We start from the raw sequence: 16,473 nt of genomic DNA, 5'->3' as shown, positions 1-16,473 counted from the left end.
AGTTTGAGAAGTCTGGTTTCGGTACGTAAGTTATTATAATTTATAAATTCGATGGGAATATTCATTTTAAAATTGATGTACCGAAGAAATTTATTTTGTACCTTTTCTAAGGCTTGAGAATGGACTTTGTAGAACGGTGACCATACTGTTGAATTATATTCTATTTTACTTCGTACTAATGAGCAATATAAATGTTTTAAAGTTAACACATTTTTAAACTTTGCCCCCATCCTCAAAATAAAACCGAGCATTCTCATTGCATCGCTAGTAGTTTCATCGATGTGTAAGTTAAACTGTAGACTTTCGTGGAATAAGATACCGAGATCTAGAATCTGTGAAACTCGAAGAAGATTAGCGCCATTAATGAAATAAGAAAAATGAAGAGGATTTTTACCTTTGTAAAAACTAATAATCTGGCATTTACTAATATTTAGTTGCAAATCATTTTCTGAACACCAAGCAAATAGTTTATTCAGATTCGACTGCAAAATAGCGCGATCATTATCATCTTTAATTATTCTGTAGATCTTCAAATCATCGGCAAATAACAGAACTTTGACTTTGCTAAAAATATTTACTATGTCATTGATGAACAAACAAAATAATATTGGGCCCAGATGAGATCCCTGCGGTACTCCACTTGATGCCGCAAATTTGTAAGAAGTGAATGAATCAACCTTTACCGCTAAGTACCTTCCCAACAGATAACTCTTAAACCATTCAAACATGCTCCCTCTCACTCCCAACAATTTTAATTTACGTATTAAGATTCTGTGGTTTACTTTATCAAATGCTTTACTGAAGTCAGTATATATGGAGTCAGTTTGATATGATGTGATAAAGCCATTAACGATATCATTAGTGTATAATATTAAATTGGAAAGCGTTGATCTTCCTTTAATAAATCCATGTTGAATTGGTGAGATTACTCGTTTAAATTGAGATATCAACTTGTCTAGTACTAGGCTTTCGAAAAGTTTGGGTAAAGAAGACATTATGCATATTGGCCTATAATTTGTTACTTCGCTCTTATTTCCTTTTTTGAAAATAGGCGTCAAATGACTAAACTTCCAAAGGTCAGGAAACACACCTGATGAGAGTGACTTCATAAATAACTTATGTATGGGATGTGACAATGAATGCATACAATTAACTAGGAATCTAGGTGGAACTTTATCGGGTCCTGAGGATTTGCGGGAATCGAGACTCTTCAGCTTAGACACAACGTCCTCTATAGTTACTGTACAGTCAGATATATCAAGGTTTTCAACCAAATTAGAACAAGAGTACTTACTGTCTACACTATTACTAACATATACACCTCCAAAAAACTCAGCAAACAGATTAACAGTTTCCTGTAGATTTTGTGATTGTTTACAATCGAATGACATAGTACTAGGTATATGAGTTCCATTTTCTTTTTGGGATTTAACATATTTCCAAAAGAAATTTGAGTCCTCTATGAGAGAGCCTTCGACAACACACATGTAACTGTTATAACATTTAGTAGAGAGCTTATTACATTCTGCCCTAATTTTTTGAAAGGCAATATAATCGATAGCCAGGCGACTTTGTTTGAACCTCTTGTGCGATATTTTTTTGACGTAAATTAAGTCAATCAGTTCTTTTGAGAACCATTTCGGAAATTCAGTTTCCCTATAAACTGTCAAAGGTACAAAATTTTTGATTGCAGAATTAACAATGGAGTAAAATTTTACAAGCTGTACATTAATATCAGCATCAGTGTCTAAAAATGACCAGTCACTCTGTTTAAGAAAGTTAGAAATTTGAACATAGTCTGCTTTTTTGAAATTGCGAGTTTCTTCTATCTTTTTTACAGTGGGAATTGGTTTAAGATTAGACATACATATTTCTAGTGGCGGATGATAAACATCGACGGGCAAAAGTATTTCTGTACTTCTCACAACACATATATCAGACACATTAGACAAGACCAAGTCCAATGTACGGCCACCTATATTATAAACACAATTACACTGAGTTAGTCCCAAGAACAGGGCCATATCTCTAACTTCCCGAATTTTAACATTGGAACAATAATTGTCAGTACTTATATTACACCAGTCGTAATGTGGCAGGTTGTAATCACCAACTAGAAGTAATTTTGTATGAGGGTATTGGGCGCAAATTGATTCAACCTCTTCACAGTGATTGCTGTAGCATTGAACGTCAGAATTTGGAGGTAGGTACGCACATCCCACTATTATTTTTCCGCCAGAAGTGTTCACTTTGACAAAAATTTGCTCGATGCTTGGGTTCTTCGTGGATATTTTTGAGGAACTGAGATTTTTTGAGATAGCAATGGCTACACCACCCCCTCGTGTTTTGGCACTTGTTATAGAATTTCTGTCCGTGCGGTATATATTAAAATTAGGGAAGCCTAATTCAGCAGATTTAATTCCCGAGTCAAGCCATGTTTCGGATAAAAAGAAAATATCACTGCTGATGGTTGCTGCCGATGCTACCAAAATGGGAAGTTTGGTGCGGATCCCTCTCACATTTTGATAATAGCACTTTATTATTTGCTGTCGTAGTTTTTTGGTACACAGTTTATAATTTTTGGGACTGAGTTCACGTATTTGATTGTGATATTTGTTTCACCGTTTTTCTTCCTCGTGTCAAGTTCGTTTCGTAAATCCTGAAGTTGAGCCCTCTGCAAATTAGTTTGATCATTACTGGCCTTGATACCATTTTTGATTCTTGCACTTCTTGATAAAACCTCACGCGCCGATACAGATTCCTTAAATTCGATCTTAATTGGTCTTGTTTTGTTAGCTCTTTGTACACCCAGTCGATACATCTTAACGACATTTGGTATGATTTCGCTATTAATATCACTTATTACTGAAACTACTTTTTCTTTATCCATTGCGATAGTCGTTGCAGTAGATTCCGAGATGCTCTCCGGAACATTAAAGAGAATGATATTCTTCGATCGGATTTTTCTTTCTTCTGCCTCCGCGAGCAAATCATTTATTGGAGAGCAGTTTACTGGAATTTGTTGCTTATCAATTGTCCTTTCATAAGTATCAATTTTACCCACGAGAATCCCCACCTTCACTCCTACGTCTGTCATGTTTCCAGAGACGGTTGATAGTAGTGACAATATTTTTGTCATTTGATCCCTGGTGATTTTAAGTGCAGGATCGGTGATGGCTTTATGGAGGGCACTAATTGATTCTGTCGCCATATTTAATGATGACACGGCACTATCGTTATTATTCATAATGACAATAAAATAAATATTATTTTTTAATTTTAGACAAGAATTTTGACAACCCTGCAGCACTAAGCGGGAACTACTATTATAAATGTATATTCAGCTCACTCAGTGTCGTGAGTAAATGTCACTTTTCGTTTTAAATTTATAATAATGTTTGCACAGAGTACGGTTTAAAAACACCAACGGTTTCGAATGGCAATAGTTATTGAGATACCACCGAGAAATTATTTATTGCAGTGATTTATTGCGGATTAACTCGTTTTATAACGCAGAGTTGAAACAATCGACTGTTACACTTGATACTTAGTATTATTAAATTATCCATTCAAAAATGCCCACTGATGCCGAAAGTTTTTTGTAATCCTTATTTTTGCGATGCCTACATAATGTACATTAAAATATATATTTTTTATAGGTAAAGGTTGTCTGTGAGACTAGAGGATACGACCACACGCTGCAATTGAGAGATTTGTTGACTCAAAATTATCTTGAGATTATGTTTGCTACTCCGGTGAAAAATTAAACTTTTAACTGATTTGACTTTTTTGTTGCTAATATGTAATAATATCCTAACCCTTTCAGTACTGAATTTCAGGCACAAGTCATAAAAAATTGAAAATTGGTGTCTAGACTAATGAAATAATTTCAAAAATATTTTGTTTGAAAACTTTTTTGATAATTGTTATGTTTATTGTTGTACAGAGTGTCCATGTTCATGGACAAATGGTTACAAAGGTATAAAATTTTATTATGGTACTTTTGTATATTGAACCTTGTAAGTCATAAAAAATTGAAAATTGGTGTCTAGACTAATGAAATAATTTCAAAAATATTTTGTTTGAAAACTTTTTTGATAATTGTTATGTTTATTGTTGTACAGAGTGTCCATGTTCATGGACAAATGGTTACAATGGTCCCCTGACCATATTTCTTCGCAACCGTCAAATGCATTTGTCCATGAATATGGACATCGCTTTTCAAACGTAACTTGTAATCATATAACTCAACAGAACTTCGTAACTAAACATTTAAGAACCATCGTAAACATTTAATTTCCATGAAAAAAAATGCTCGGATAAATTAGTTGCTACAAATAATAAAGAAAACTAATTATATTGTAGTGTGTCTTACCAGGCAAGGGATGGTCTGTTTTCTCCATGGCTTGTTTATCATTTTAGTTCTTGAAACTCCGTATGATGGCAGCACCACACTGCTCTACTAATGTCCATGATCATGGACAAGTTGTTGTAATGATCAAAACCTAGCAAATAGCGTAATAACTAAAGATGAAAGTCGATGTCCACGATCATGGACATGGGTACTGAAAGGGTTAAGATGTACAAAATTTAAATACTATTTGTAAAGCATGGAATAAATAATAAAAATATTTTACGTTTAATGAAACCACGAAAATAGTTTTAAAATAATTTTTAAAAGAAAAGCTTATTTTACGAGTCTTGTATTTTTTAAGACATTATTTTTTAATTCGGAAATTATTACTATGTATATACTAGAACAGAAGTCTAAAAGTGAAAAATCTCAATTCATTTTATTAAAAAAAATATTTTGTAGTTTTGTAAATTACCTACATAAAATTATTTGTAAATAAAAGTGCTTTTATTTTATATTATTATGTAATTCATGTGCACTTATGATTACTAATTAACTAATTAAGATTAAATATAGACATAATTTTTATGAATGTTAAAATAACATTAAAATTTAAATGTAAATAAAATGATATCAATAACATTACCTCTTTTTATTCACGTTAATTAATCAATTTACGAATATAAAAATGCATATAACAAAAGTAGATACAAATCGACATACCCCAAATAAAGCAAATCTGTAACAATTCAGAAGCAATCTTGTTATTATAACAAACCTCCTATTGAAACCAGAAGAAGGATAAGTTATTTAATAATGCATTCATAATGGACGCTTTTCAAAAGCAGTTTGGCAATAACTTTTAACGTTTACATAGATAGGTACTTAACACTGAAAAAAAAACTTCCAAGTTTACTCTTCTACGGAATCAGATTTGATACAGTTCTATGGAATCAGATTTAGTCTCTCTTCTATGGAATCAGATTTGTATATTGAATAGGCACTTTATAAAGGGCACATCGATTTATACTTACAAAATATAACTTTGTAATCCATCAAATGAAGATGAAATTAACAAGTAAGCAGCTACGAGGAAACATGGTGAGATTATTTCTTGACAAAAGCTTCATTCATGAAGCTGGCCATCTTTATGTCCCTTCCACTTAGACCGCTAACATCGTGGGAAGAAAGGGTCACCTAGAAGAAAGAAAGAAATTTGATTGTTAATGTGGCAAATACTGGTAGAATAATGAATATGGTAGGTTATTAACCCGGCAGGTTAATTTGTTTGCTTTCGGAAACAGCTCATATAGTACTCATAGAAATTGTTAAATTTCCCTAACGGTCATGATGAGAAATATGATCTAAACTGTGTTAGGAAGAAAAAACACTACGCTTTATATTCGAATATGGAAGTTAATCACAGAAAAATTAAAATCTGCAACTCTATGAATCCAAAGTTTCCCACCACAATTTGAGAAAAGTTTAAGAAACTTTGGGAATTTTTTTTTTTATGAAATGACAAAAAGTGAGGTGACAATAACGTTTATAATACATTTGTCTAATAAAATATGTGCGTTTTTATTTTTTTTATCAGTAATTTTAGTTAGAAAAAAAAAGTTGAGCCATTTTTAAAACTTATTATGTTTGAATTCAAAATTTTAATATTTAAAAGTTATATATGTATTTCTAATAATAAAATATGAAAGCTTATTTCATCACCTTTCAAAAACAGTTTTTAGTTTTAATTCTACCTGAACTTTGTTGTAGACATTGAACCACTCTGGATGATGGTCCATCTTCTCAGCGAGCAGCGCCACTCGGCTCATGAAGCCAAAAGCCTCGTTGAAGTTCTTGAAGAGGAACTCCTTCTCAATTGCATCTCGGTTCTCTTGCACTTTCCATCCACTCGCAAGAAGTGGCTGCAGCTTCTCTGTTCTGTCTGATGCGCTTAGTTTGTCTGCCTGTAAACAAATACAAATTGAATCAATATATTATTATCATGATATGGACAGGCTGGTAATAATATAAAATAATAATAATAAAAAATTATGAAGCTAAATCAATGAACCCAGCTCGTAAGGTCTTTAAAACTCTTCAAACACAAAGTCCGGGAAGATCAGTAACAGGATATTTTGCAAATCTGTTACACTCAATAAGACTTTCACACTGTCGGTTAGTTGGTCTTGAGTCTTCCAAAGCTATGCGTTCCCAACCAGGTGTCTTGGGTTCTATCCTCTGGTCTGATACACAACGATTCAAGAATCTTGGCGACATACATCTGCACGGAGGTTCGTACACAAGCACACTTTGTTGTCATTTTATAAACTCATCGGCGACACCAGTCTTTTGCGACCAGCTGGTCGAAGTTGTTCCGACTCACGTCATCGAGACTCTAAACATGGTGTAACTTGTGTCAGACATTTCGCAACAATGAGTGTGCTTTATATAAATGCTAGTAAAAAAAACGGTCAACAAAGAATGATAGGACATAAAAATGACAGCCACAGCAACTGTTTGTTTGTGAGTGAGGTTATGGAAGCATTCAAGTTTTGATGTTTTGAGAATTCAAAAGTGATTCGTGGCGACGCAGGTCTCGTTATTTCAGTAGTGACATTTACGGACTGTTTGTGACAAATTGTTTGAGTATCTGATACTTGCGTATCCCTTTGGATGAAGGGCCTAAGTTCTCCATCACTATACAAGCAACGTTTTCAGTTTATTATGATGATAGTAGGAGAAATTCAAATATAAAAAAAGAAAGATGAATCCAGCGCAGTCTTCTTACTTAAATCAAATTGAGTCAGGAATAAACATGACTAGATCAAATTAAAAAGATTTGGGCACTACTTATAGAAACTCCTCGTCTCTCGACTCTCTTGTGACAATTTTGTCTAGCAGGATGAAGAACAGCATAAGCCCTTGCAATTCAGAAATCAGCGTGAATCGAAGCTGAACATGTAGCACTTAGAACTCAGAATCAAAACCACAAATTAATGAAACCTCGCGTCACTTTCCAGAGAAGATAATATAGGTAGGTAGCCTGAATATTCAAATATTTCGAGGCAGTGTCAAAGACATGAGTACTATGCTATCCTAAGATTTGGGAGGGATCTCTCAGTGTAAAGCAAACTCAGTCGTTCAAAATCGAATATGAACATTTCAAATACTAAGTACCTATTGAAAATTTTGCACTAAGTGCACAACCTATATAATATCAATAACCTAGTAAGCATATAATTTTTATAAATCTTAAAATTTTTTAGATCATGTAAATTGGAAAGTTTATTTTTACATAGGACTAGGTACCATTTAAAAAATATTAGACAGTAGAATTAATACATATTGTAATTTAAAAACATATTAGGCAAAAAATTACAACATTATGTGAGTCGGAAGCCTCGATATTATTCATAAAAAATAACCACAACCATCCGGTTTTGATGTGGTTTTCTGAATTAATAATCAAAAATAATCGGTAATAATAATAATAATTTCAATGTTATAAGCAGTCTTCCAAGAGTGAAGGAGAAATCAGATCATTTGATAAGCTTTTTTATTAATCTGTTCTTTGGAAAAACGCGTGTTGCAAAGGCGAGATATAACACAACATAAATTCATTCAATTTAGGTGCATAATATCATATTAAGAAGGATAAAATGAATAATATAACAGTTAAAGTTAGTATTTCTCATGCTTTTAAATACGGATCAACAGGTCTTACCATGTTTGCTCTAGTTTTCGCTTTCACGGTATATGTTCTTGTAATACAGCCTTCAATACACGCAAAGTATTGAACGGGGCGGTGAAAGTGAGCGGTTGGAAGGAGGCCCGGCGCAGAATGACAAAATTTCAATAACACGCTCATTATCGAGAGACCTTGTAGAATATTATAACAATCTAGCCGGTAGGGTCATTCATTTGACCCACATTATCTGAATAAAGAAAAGAATTATTGTTCTTATAACAACTTAAAGTGGCGAAGTTGTTTATGAATTTGACAGAAAACAGCTGATTACAAAAAATAAATTTTGCGGTATTATGTCACTTGAACACTTTGTAGCCTTCAATCTTCAATGTAAATTAAAAATAACATATTCTTGTTTATGGTTTCACAGAAAAACGATACATCTTATTGTCTATGAAACATTAGCAACTGTCAACATCACTAAAATATATTGCTGTTTTTCACTGTTTTCTGTCGGTGTTTTATTGCTAATTCGATTAGGCTAATTACTATGAGGTGCTCGCTGGCTGTATTTCACTGAAAGCAGATAAACAGATTAACGGTCCTCAGCCCTGCCTGTGACTAATTTATTTGCCGTAGACAGATAAATACCGAGGAAAAGATAATCCACCGTAAGATAATTTTCAACCCATATAATATTTGATCATCGTCTCACTTATCGACTTGATCTTGTTAGCAGTGTTAGAATCATGGAAAGGAATGTCTTTGTTAACAGCCGATTGAACTCCTCTAAACACAGAAAACTTAAGATAATAAGCTTCATTCCAGCTTAGGTAAAATGAACACGAAAAATGTATATATACTATTTTTGATCAAGTTTCAATTTTAATGGTAATCATTTGCGCATTTTTATTTCTAGGAAATTGGAATTAATACTTGTAAGGATTCAACCAAGATCAATTCAAGTGCATTATGAACTTCAAAAGATAAGGAATACAATAAGATGGCTTCCACTGACAGTTTACTCACAATCGTTCAAGCCAAGTTCTCCATTGGTGAAAATGTGGTGAGTGTACTGGGCGATGCAACATTGGTTTGCCCGGAATGGGAGAGGAGTGAGAGGATTTTAGTCATCGTAGAATGTGGCGACGAAAAGGCCCTATTTGTAATTTTTTCATCAAATTACCCTCCAAAATTCTTCTCAGACCTTTCCATTGAACGCGTGCTGCCAATAGACAAAGAATTCAAATGCGAGATTGACGGTGGAAAACGAAACTCTGAAAATGTTGTTTATTTGAACATAATTTCTCACAAATCAAAGTTTTTATTTGAACTTAAGCCTGGAACAGGTAGTGAACTAGTTGATCAATTGTTTCTGGGAATCGAGCATGTAGATCTCTTGAGAAATCCACAGTCCCATGCGTGGCTCCAGAAGTACATGGGATTCAACAAGGACAGTGCGGAGTTGGACAGTCCCGATATTATAGTCCCTCGTCAGAGCATCGCCCAGGGAGCCACGCCCATCGCTGCCCGGGAAAGCATCATTAAATACCAAATGCAGTTGAAGGAAGATGACTACACCAACTCTCAAGTGTTTCAGATTTACACGGGGACTTGGAATGTAAATGGACAACCTCCCACCGTGTCCTTGCACGATTGGTTGGGAATAGAATCACAGCCTCCGGATATCTATGCAATCGGTTTCCAAGAGCTAGATCTATCCAAGGAGGCATTTCTGTTTGATTTTACTGCTCGCGAAATGGAGTGGTACAACGCCGTGATGGCGGCAGTTGATAGGCGAGTCAAGTATTACAAGGTGGATTTAGTGCGCCTCGTGGGCATGATGCTGATAGTTCTAGTCCGAGACAATCATCGAGAGTTTGTAAAGAATGTGGCTTCGGATACTGTCGGCACGGGCATAATGGGAAAGATGGGAAACAAGGGAGGCGTGTCCATAAGGTTTGAGCTCCACAACACTTCTTTGTGTTTTGTCAACTCCCACTTGGCGGCGCACGTGGAAGAATTCGAAAGAAGAAATCAAGACTTCCACGATATCTGCAGCCGCACTCAGTTTACAAACTTTGTTCCTACAAAGGGAATCAAAGATCACGATCAGATTTTCTGGATAGGTGACTTGAATTATAGGATTACAGAAATGGATCACAATACAGTAAAAAAATATCTAGACCTCAATAATATTAGAGCTGTTCTCGGAGCCGACCAGTTGAGGAAACAATGCGATTTCCAGAATGTCTTTAGCGGTTACTTGGAAGGACCAATAACCTTTATGCCAACCTACAAGTACGATCCTGGAACGGATAACTGGGACTCGAGTGAAAAGACTAGGGCTCCTGCGTGGTGTGACAGAATATTTTGGAAAGGAGAAATCATCAAGCAACTCTGCTACAGAAGCCATCCGAAGCTTAACATAAGCGACCACAAGCCCGTGAGCGCCGTCTTCGAGTCACAGATAAGAGTCATAAATCATAACAAGTACAGAAAGGTGCACGAGGAAGTTATCAAGAAGTTAGATAAATTAGAAAATGAGTTTTTGCCGCATGTAACTGTAGATCCGACCGAAATAGTTTTTAATACCGTCAAATACCTCGAACCGCAAGTTAGAGAAGTGTGTATCGCTAACACTGGCCAGGTGCCAGTGCAGTTTGAGTTTATTAAAAAGTTGGAGGAATCCACCTATTGCAAGGATTGGTTGAACGTAGAACCGTACATGAAGTGTATACGGCCGGGGGAAAAGTGTGACGTCAAGCTCGAAGTATTCGTTAACAAAAAGTCAGCTTATAAGATGAATTCCGGAGAGGACAAGCTATATGATATTCTCGTTCTTCATCTGGACGGGGGCAAAGATATCTTTATTACTGTCACGGGTACTTATGAACGAAGTTGCTTCGGCAGTTCCATAGAAGCGTTAGTACACATCAAGGTACCGATTCGAGAAATTCCTGTGGGGAAACTGATGGAATTAGAAATTAACAGACACCAAAGTGTCTACTGCAACAATGATTGGTATTCAGTGCCTAAAGAAATATGGTTCCTCGTTGATCATATTTATAGACACGGGCTGAAACAGCAGAGTCTGTTTGAACAACCGGGGCTTCATGCGGAACTGCTGCTCATCAGGGACTGGTTAGACAATGGTTCTTCTTCTCCGTTACCGGGAAGTGTACACTCCGTGGCTGAAGCCCTTCTAATCTTGTTGGATAGTACGGCGGAACCTATCATCCCCTACAACCACCACTCGGCCTGCCTGAATGTGTCCACCAACTACTTGCAGTGTAAGGAGATAGTGATGCAGCTTCCGGAACAAAGGAAAAATGTGTTTCTTTATCTTTGTTCCTTCCTTCAAGAAGTTTTAAACTACAGTTCGGATAACGGGGTGGATTCCAAGTCACTGGCCACCTTATTTGGCTCCATATTCCTGAGGGATCCACCAAACGCCAAGTCCCACAGAAAGGACAGTGCCAGCGACAGGAAGAAGTCGAGTTTTGTGCACCATTTTCTAATTAATGACCAAAGTGATTTTATATTAGGTCGTTAATGTAACTATCCTATTTTTACCATTTTATGTTGGGCTATGAGCCAACCACATTTATCTTCAACCATTCTCTTCTATAAAAATAATAAATTCTATTTTGACACAATTTTTTAGGTTTGATCATTTTCAAAATTAAACATTATAAAATCGCACTTAACCTATTCAGAACTAATAACTATCATAGTTTATAGAAACTTTACATGTTTAGATTTAAATCTAGTAATGCTAGTATAATGAAACCTAGAAACTTATTTACCGTAGTCTTATTATTCTTATTTCTTGATTAGTCTTGATTTTATGTAAAAGGTAGACGATTACTTTTCAAACTCAAAACTCGTGTACCTCCAAACAGTATTTATAATAATGTTTTAACCCTTGACCAATCTCATTTCTTTATTTTTGTTTTATAATATTTTCTAAATACGTACTGATAAAATATTCTAGGTCTGTTTTTTTTTGTTTCCTGATACTTAACCCTTAGGAGCTGGAACCCTGCAATTGTAGTGTTGAAGAATTGTGCTCACGCACGTCATGAAGCACTGCAATTGCAGTGTCGACCTTAAACATTATTTTTGCTTTTGGATATCACGGTTGTTTAAATACAAAAATCAAAATCGCACTTCATCGGGGTACGGTATTGTCTTGATGTTGGCCTTAACAATTTTTTATTTATTTAATGAATATTCTCACCGGTTCCTACGGGTTAAGGTAAGAATTTTGGCTCTGACCTCGGAGTTTGCCATAAAAATATTCAAACTTATCACCTCACGTACAGTCAAAATCATCAGTCAGTATCACCCTGGCGAGACACCATTATTACTGTCATTAGAATTGAAATATCTAGCTATACGTATTTAGTATATAAAACTGAAGAACCATCTTTCTCTCCCTCATTTCCTTTTGCTATTATTTCTATGTTTGTTGCAGCCAAAAATAGACAATATTTATTTGCAATATTATAATATATTATAAGCTTATTCAAAATTGAATTAAGACTAAACTAAGATGTGCATTATTACAATAATTTTGTTGATTTCCTTTGTCCGTTATATAGAACTCTGTGATTTTAGTTATACAACTTTTGCTATGGTGCTTACTTGGAATTCAGATATTTCTACCTTGAAATAATACATATTGTGAAATTATGTACCCAATATGAATAACACATACTTCTTTTGCTCTGTATTTTACTATGTATATGTATCTATTTTTTGACCAGTGATTCCTTATGGATTCCGGTTAAAATTAATTTTTGACCCACCGAAGTGTGAAAAATTTCTCAGCAATATCTATGAATATGTTGTGAATTTATTATATTCGTTAAGTTTGACATCTTATAAAAGGTTATTTGTGTTTATCACAATCACCTTTACCTCTTCCCGCATGACGGCATCACCAGGAAACTCAAAATTTTATTTTAATTCCTGCTCTTTATTTTTTGTTGAACAGAGATCATAAAAGTGACGAGGTAGTCTTTCACAAACCTTTCCTTTAGATGTCGCACACTGCCCCTTTTACACAATTCAACTAGCGATGAGTCATGTCTCATTTTATTAAAAGCGGGAGCCAAGGTACCAGCTCAATATTTTCGTATTGCTCAAAGAGTCAGCTCAATTGAACGACGGCTCAGTCGAATGAAGGCTCAGTTGTACGACGGCTCAATTGAACGATGGCTCAGTCGAACGACGGTTCGTACGACGGCTCAATTGAATGGGAGCCGTCAGAGCGTATGAGCAATGACAAGTTTACCGGGATTCGTACAAATACGGCTCTTCAAAAAGAACTAGCTCAATTGCGCGGCTTGTTCATGAACGACTATTGCTAAATTCAACATGAATGAACACAGTATATCCGTAAAAAGTTCCATGCTGTTTTGCTAAACAAATCAATTTTTTTCAAACAAATTTCTATTATAAACACTGTTGTCATAGGTAAGAAATATTTCAAGCATTAATGAGGCCTTTCTTATTTTGTTTTAGATATTTTTTCGACATACATTTATAACACTTGATTAACTCCTCAGGACTAAGAAGGCTATATGTATTCCTACTACTAACTATCCTATATTCTGTCAGATAGTAGGAGTATTTCCCCTTTGCAATAAAATCCAAATAAATGGAATATTTCTGAACGTATCCGAAAACTGTTTTGCTCTCAAATTTTACTATTAGAAAAAATACATGTTTTTTGAAATATTAAAATTTAGATTGCAAACATAAAAAGAAATTTAAATGGCTCACGTTCGTTTTTTGTGTCTAAGATTTCTGATAACGAAAAAATGTACAAAAACACATTTATTTTATTAGACAAAAAGTTTACAAACTTTTTTGTCGTTTTATACGAAAGTAATTTTTTTTTAAATTCACTTTTTTTTTTTGAATTGCGGCTGGAACCTTTGGTTTTATAAAGTTGAACATTTCAATTCTACTGTGGTTAACTTAAATAAATGAATACTAGCTGTACCCCGCCATGTGTTGCTATGGCTCAGTCTGTTTGTGCAGTTAGGGAAACAATAGCGCGTGATCCTTTTACGTCCAACAGATGGCGATGTTTAAAAAAAAACATGTTTTTACCTGTCACATGTGACATCTATATAATATAGGTATATAAAAACACATGCGTATTTTAATGCAATTTGTGTCAAAATTTCAAAGCAATCGGTGAAGAATTTTTAGAGATTTCAGATTTTGAACAAACGAACATTTTTATTTATAAAGATAGAAGTTTTTTTTATTTTATATATTTGTTTCTGTTCTGACATAAAATTTATAGTTGGCTTCTGTGAAAAAAATATTGGTCCATTGATGCAAGACATGCACACACTTTATGATCTCAACTATAATAAGCAAAAATAAATAAATTGTAATTTTAACATCAAAAATATATTTTTTTAAATTTTATTCACGTCATGCGAGAAGAGGTTGATTAATGAGATTCTACTAGATCGATATTTTATTAAGTAACATGATATATAATTTCTATTGTAATTGTTTGGGTGATGTAACTGACCACTGCCATCTGTGCTGGCGGTGGTAAACATATTGATGTTATAGTCACGGACATTTGGTCACTGGAACACTCTGGTCAGTAGCAAATCGTCATTGCATTGAACCTAAACTATGCAAGAGACCTAGTGTCCAAACCCAAACTGAAGGCAAAATTATGGAAAATGAAACACACAGACTCAAGATGAACCATGAACTCGAATCTAATTCATGAAATAAGAAAATTCACAGCTTGAAACTGCCATAAGATTCTGCAAGTGACGAAGACTGGCCTACAATGGTCTGGCCATTTGAAAATTTAACTTCCCAGAAACCCAGAGGCAAACCTAGGAATAGGTGGACTGGCTGCTGCATGGAAGAATGTATATATTTTTTTATGTTAACTCCTCGCAGGAGGCCCTGGGAAAAATAATTTCCCTCAGGGTCTTTATCATCTTTGGGGATGCTGCATGGAGGGTCTTTATGAGGGGAGGAAGGAGTAAACACAGTTCAAGACCCATGTTGTTGGAGAAGATACACAGAGGCCGGCTAATTGTTCCACGACCGAGCTGTTGAACTCAAAAATGTGTCGTAGAAAAGACCCATTCTCATGTGACTGGCGTGTTTCTTAACTATATTCCGGTGCTGAAGGGATTATGCTAGTTCCTCGGAAGATCTTCTATTAAAATACCGGTAGAAGGACAGCATTCCCACCTGACGCCTGTGCTATAAAGGTTGCAATCTGTTTGTTCAGATAGGGGAATCTATTAAATGGATCGCCTGTTTCTGCACAGAATTGATTGTTGGAAAGGTCTAAGGACTGGAGATGAAAGAGCTAGAGACTGGTGTTGTTGAAGGAGGTCACATTCCTCCCTGTGATGATGAAACTACGGTTTTTGTTTTTTCATGCAGCTGAGCAGATGTCACTCAGCTGATGTTTAAAAAATAAGAATTGATGTTTAGTGTGAGACATTTGTTCACAAATTGACCATCTAAAATTCAAAGCTTTTCTTGACACTGCAATGTATATACATATAATGTTCCAAAAAGAAACATAAGGATTTACAAACCTTTCTGCGTAGTCATTTCATTGCTACTGTTTATATTGTGGTTACCTGTTTGTTCCTTTTTTGGCTGCTTACACTATTTGTTAGTTCCTCATTTGGCCACCTGCACAGAAATGTTTGTAAATCTGTATTTGTGTATTATTGTAGAAATTCGGTTAGATAATTAAATTGCGATAATAATTAATTTTTCAGAATGGAGTCAGTTTATCAGACCCTTAAAATAACTCTAATATTAATTATGTTAACGCTTTTGAATTTCGGTATACATTCTTATTATTTTTTTATACAACAGGGGAGAGTGGGGTACAGTAAGTAAATATTATATTTTCATAATGTTTTTTTTTTGTATGAATAATATTTTCAAGTCAGTTGCATTTGGTTGGGTTATAAAACACTACTTCTTGTGCACTATCATTATGAAAATGCGTTTTTAAAAACATGTTTGGCTTACCACCTAGATGGTTATATATTTTCTAGTTAAAATTTTTATTTTGTAGTTTTCTACTTAAAAACATTTATTTTAGTTTATCACTTTTTTAAAATTATCTTAGTAAAAATTCCAATGGCCTCTTTTTTCACTTGTACTAAAAATAAATCTATGTGTTAATTACTGCAGTTTTAATGAAATTCGCTGTTTCTGTTTGTAATTTTGTGAAGGTTTGATTTCTATAGTTTAAAAAAAAATTAAAAACCAATCGACTTGATTTTGTCTAATTTTTGAGGTCGCTGAGGAAACTGATACCACATTTAATTCGAAACATATGTTCGTTTTCTCTTTTTATAATGTTGAAATTACGCATTAGTCACTAATTTAATTTACCATGTTT

At 34.6% G+C, this 16,473-nt stretch overlaps 3 protein-coding genes across 4 annotated transcripts in view; 2 read left to right on the top strand and 1 right to left on the bottom strand.

Annotated features, from left to right (window-relative positions):
* Nucleotides 1–5,121, top strand: part of Srr (Serine racemase) — a 28,162-nt gene extending 23,041 nt beyond the window's left edge. The window contains exons 9-10 of the mRNA XM_089640816.1: nt 3,660–3,813; nt 4,575–5,121. Coding sequence (XP_089496942.1) covers nt 3,660–3,767 — 108 coding nt within the window. The 3' untranslated portion in view covers nt 3,768–3,813; nt 4,575–5,121. The remainder of the gene's footprint in view (nt 1–3,659; nt 3,814–4,574) is intronic.
* An 11-nt stretch (nt 5,122–5,132) lies between these two features.
* Nucleotides 5,133–8,364, bottom strand: Pcd (pterin-4a-carbinolamine dehydratase). The gene is made up of 3 exons (XM_089640817.1): nt 8,079–8,364; nt 6,109–6,318; nt 5,133–5,551 (listed from the first exon to the last, which is right to left on the bottom strand). Exons 1-3 carry the CDS (start codon nt 8,220–8,222, stop codon nt 5,462–5,464), a joined length of 444 nt encoding a protein of 147 aa, XP_089496943.1. The 5' UTR covers nt 8,223–8,364; the 3' UTR covers nt 5,133–5,461.
* A 148-nt stretch (nt 8,365–8,512) lies between these two features.
* On the top strand, nt 8,513–11,653 carry Ocrl (Oculocerebrorenal syndrome of Lowe). 2 transcript variants are annotated; one of them, XM_089640813.1, is made up of 2 exons: nt 8,513–8,713; nt 8,962–11,653. In XM_089640813.1, exon 2 carries the CDS (start codon nt 9,046–9,048, stop codon nt 11,596–11,598), a length of 2,553 nt encoding a protein of 850 aa, XP_089496939.1. In that variant the 5' UTR covers nt 8,513–8,713; nt 8,962–9,045; the 3' UTR covers nt 11,599–11,653. The 2 variants fall into 2 exon arrangements, with proteins under 2 accessions (XP_089496939.1, XP_089496940.1); XM_089640814.1 differs by lacking the exon at nt 8,513–8,713 and adding an exon at nt 8,800–8,875.
* Nucleotides 11,654–16,473: the final 4,820 nt, after the last annotated feature.

This window comes from Hesperophylax consimilis, chromosome 16, assembly GCF_061612785.1.
Source record: "Hesperophylax consimilis isolate HC1 chromosome 16, BYU_Hcon_1.0, whole genome shotgun sequence".
Taxonomy (NCBI): Eukaryota; Metazoa; Arthropoda; class Insecta; order Trichoptera; family Limnephilidae; genus Hesperophylax; species Hesperophylax consimilis.
This window is presented reverse-complemented; position numbering and strand designations above follow the sequence as displayed.

Bases quoted from the DNA above. Each gene is read 5' to 3' on its own strand.
- Ocrl (XM_089640813.1), top strand. From the start codon at position 9,046: ATGGCTTCCACTGACAGTTTACTCACAATCGTTCAAGCCAAGTTCTCC.
- Pcd (XM_089640817.1), bottom strand. From the start codon at position 8,222: ATGAGCGTGTTATTGAAATTTTGTCATTCTGCGCCGGGCCTCCTTCCA. The intron at 6,319-8,078 runs GTAAGACCTGTT...ATTTGTTTACAG, and splicing joins CGAAAACTAGAGCAAACATG to GCAGACAAACTAAGCGCATC. The intron at 5,552-6,108 runs GTAGAATTAAAA...TCTTTCTTCTAG, and splicing joins ATGTCTACAACAAAGTTCAG to GTGACCCTTTCTTCCCACGA.